At 37.3% G+C, this 3,274-nt stretch overlaps 1 protein-coding gene across 4 annotated transcripts in view; it reads right to left on the bottom strand.

The window, feature by feature from the left end:
• LOC107703088 (trimethyllysine dioxygenase, mitochondrial-like) overlaps positions 1–3,274 on the bottom strand; it is a 13,929-nt gene that overhangs the window by 1,898 nt on the left and 8,757 nt on the right. For 3 of the 4 annotated variants that reach the window (XM_016505607.1, XM_016505608.1, XM_016505609.1), the window contains exons 5-7: positions 2,291–2,410; positions 1,344–1,580; positions 1,053–1,191 (exon numbers count right to left, since the gene is read on the bottom strand). In XM_016505607.1, coding sequence (XP_016361093.1) covers positions 1,053–1,191; positions 1,344–1,580; positions 2,291–2,410 — 496 coding nt within the window. Of the gene's footprint in view, positions 1–1,052; positions 1,192–1,343; positions 1,581–2,290; positions 2,411–3,274 lie in introns of those variants that run through there. The other variant, XM_016505610.1, reaches the window with a different exon arrangement.

Raw genomic sequence — 3,274 nt, 5'->3', positions numbered from 1 at the left:
CCCCCCCCCCCCCCCAAAGTTTTTAATTTGAATTTTTCAGTCCAACTGAGCCATCAAACCAAATTCTTAATAGGTTGCATGTCAGTGTAGGTAGTCTGAATTAATACATGGCATTGATACTTCTTCCACATTAGATGAGATGAATCTTATGAAGAAATGTTTGAAAAAGTCACCCATTAATAAGAAATGTATGTCTATTAAGAAGTTTTGTTTGTTTTGTTTTTTTTGTATTGTGAATTTTTAGAAGCTTGACAAATGAAATAATAGTTGAAATATATTAAAGGTATTTTTTGACAAGATTTAAAGGGATAGTTCACCCAAAAATGAAAATTTGATGTTTATCTGCTTACCCAACAGTATTTATATCGTTTTTTTACCTCTGATTCACCGCAATGTCAGAACTGTCCTGAGCACGTTCACAACATCCGGAGCATGACGCATCTTCTTCTTCTTCTTGCTTTACGGCGGATCGCAGACTTATAAGTGCATTACCGCCACCTAACAAGAAGAAGACGCCTCACGCGCCGGCTGTTGTGAACGCACTCAGGACAGTTCGGACATTGCGGTAAATCAGAGGTAAAAAACGATATAAATACTGTTCAGTTTCTTGCACAGACCGATTGTTTAGTGTCTTTACACATCAATGTATCGTCACGAGCCGCAGGGTTTAATTTGGTTTTGTTTGTGTATGTTTTTTTGACTCTCAAAGCCGTGATTCCCATCCACTTCCATTATATGACTGACAGACTGCAACGGTTTGAGTTAAAAATCTCAGTTTGTGTTCTACTGAAGATACAAAGTCACCTACATCTTGGATGCCCTTCGGGTAAGCAGATAAACATCAAATTTTCATTTTTGGGTGAACTATACCTTTACATTTTTAAAACTGTAATGCGAAGAACACATTACAATTCTACTTTAAGCATGTACTTTGCAATGTGTTCATCTCTCATAATATCAAATGCAAAACATTGGCTTTATTTTCTTTATGGCTAGTTATAACTTGTTTATGGCATGTTCTTAGATCATTTTCGTGGAGATGTACTGCATACCTTCCCTGGTTTGAGTTTGACCCACAGCTCGTTGTCTGGTCTCCTGAGTTCAGCGGAGAGCTGCCTGTGAGCCGTGTACCAGCGCCGCACCACATCATGAGGGACTGTGTTAATAACAGAACGGTCATAGTTATTATACCTGCAAAACAAGAAAACACAACTCAAACAAAACTGCTGCAAAAACGACTTGGGTTATAAGGTGGAAAATGAATGACACAATGATAGTGTTTTAAGTATAGATGTTCCTGTGTTATCTGTACATGACAGCACACGCAGGAAAAAGTCTCTTACCGAATCATGTAAACCTCGTTGTTCCACGGATAGACGTTGAGCACGGGGCCGATGCCGATCATGTGGTTGCGATGCTCACTCAGGTTCTCCACATACTCGTGTTTGATTGGCACGTGGGAAAGCAGCTCAAAGTTCTCGGGCGTTCGCTGGAGAACCGCGTCAGCGGCGTGGAAACCGTCCACCAGCAGAGTTCTGCCACCCGTTCCTTCATGTCTCAGACAGTGAAACACCTGGATGCTTATGGAGAAAAACAAGGCATTAAAAGCACTGAAGAATGTGGACCATTTTAATCACCATTATACTGTACATGAAAGTTGTGTTACTCTTGATTTCCTTTTGGCTTTACCTTTGCTCAAACTGAAATCTGACACAATTTTGCTTTACATTTTTGCTTTACATCCAACATTAATACAAATGTTTTTGTTAAGCGTCTGCTAACCATTATGCAGATGACACTTTTCAGTTTGTTTTTTTATTTCTACTTCTTGATGCAATAACTAAATCATTGATATCAACAATAAATAATTGTGTGTTTTATAATTATAATAATACTTAAGTGCTACAAGTCTAATATTTCCTGTAACATTTCACTGAGTAGCTGTTTGCCTGTTACAATTCGAATAATTTATGGAAAACAAAACATTAAGATAAATGTTAAGTTAATAATAAATACTGTAGTGTTGGGTTTTCATCTTTAGACTGGTATTTACTTATGAGTAGAAAAGTGTGGACATCAGTAAAAAAATTTAAAAATACATAAAAATCAGTCAAATCTCTTAACTTGTAATCTAAGGTTACTCCAGTGTTCATCAGATGTTTTAAGCTCTTATATAATTCTTTATATAATTAAAGAATTTGACTCCCTGCCGATTGACTAAGCAAACTTGATCTGACAGCATTTGGCCTTTCGTGGCTAATTGAAGTCCAACTTTGATTTTCCCGTTTACCCGCAGGGTTCTTGAAAGTATGACGTGTCGGTGTGGCGGTCCAGTGCCAGCTTCGTGTAGGCTGTATCTCCACGAGAAAAATCTGAAGTGAAGTTCCACATCCGCCCATACATGGTCTCCCTGGAAACAAAGAATTGCTTAGCATAAGTCATCTTAATTAGGATAAACTATTATTGTGACCTTCATTTTCTAAATCAATCATCAAAATCTCTGGAAAAAAAGAATGGCACGGTTCTTCTTCCTGTTACACTGCAGCTGAAACTCAAAATATCGACATGTATCACGGTATGCATATCACATGGGCTTGAGATAACACAATGATTGAGATAATGATTTTAATACTTCAAAACGTTTATGGTGGTGCAGATAGCAGAGAATAAACTGGGTACAAGGCGTGTGTGTGTGCACAAAAGACACTATGAGAGGGAAGAATATGAAATGCTTATGTACACACCATGCATTTTTCACTAATATGTTTTAGTTCCTTTGATAAAGTCTATGCTTTATACAGAGAAATATCATAATATAGACTTCACTTTCCATTTGTGCTGTTTTTTGTCAAATACCAATCTTCAAACTTATCAATGCCAGTTTATTCATTCTTTAAGCAAACATTTGCCTGTATAGACTGTCCGGTGAGCAACCAGCTTTAATCTTGTTTGGAGTATCTGTAGTATGTTGGTTATATAATTATCAATCAATTAAATGCATTTAAATTTTAATTCCATTTATGATTATCTTATCGCATTCTAGGGCTGTCAAAACATTTTTTCCGAATTTCGAATATTCGTCGAATTTAAAAAACAATCCACATTCGAATGCAAAAACGTTGCATTCGAACTTTAGGTCTGCGTCAGCCGCCAGGCAGCCTTATCAGTGGCGCACGAAATGCGACGATGATGTAAGTGTCATTGCATTTTAATGCTTTTGTTAGCCTATCCAGTTGAACCCACTAGATGTGGCGCTGCTACGTTGTTCATTCAA

Source organism: Sinocyclocheilus anshuiensis, unplaced genomic scaffold, assembly GCF_001515605.1.
Source record: "Sinocyclocheilus anshuiensis isolate Anshui unplaced genomic scaffold, SAMN03320099.WGS_v1.1 scaffold1063, whole genome shotgun sequence".
Classification (NCBI taxonomy): domain Eukaryota; kingdom Metazoa; phylum Chordata; class Actinopteri; order Cypriniformes; family Cyprinidae; genus Sinocyclocheilus; species Sinocyclocheilus anshuiensis.
The sequence above is the reverse complement of the archived record's forward strand: the minus strand, read 5'-3'. Positions and strand labels throughout refer to the sequence as shown.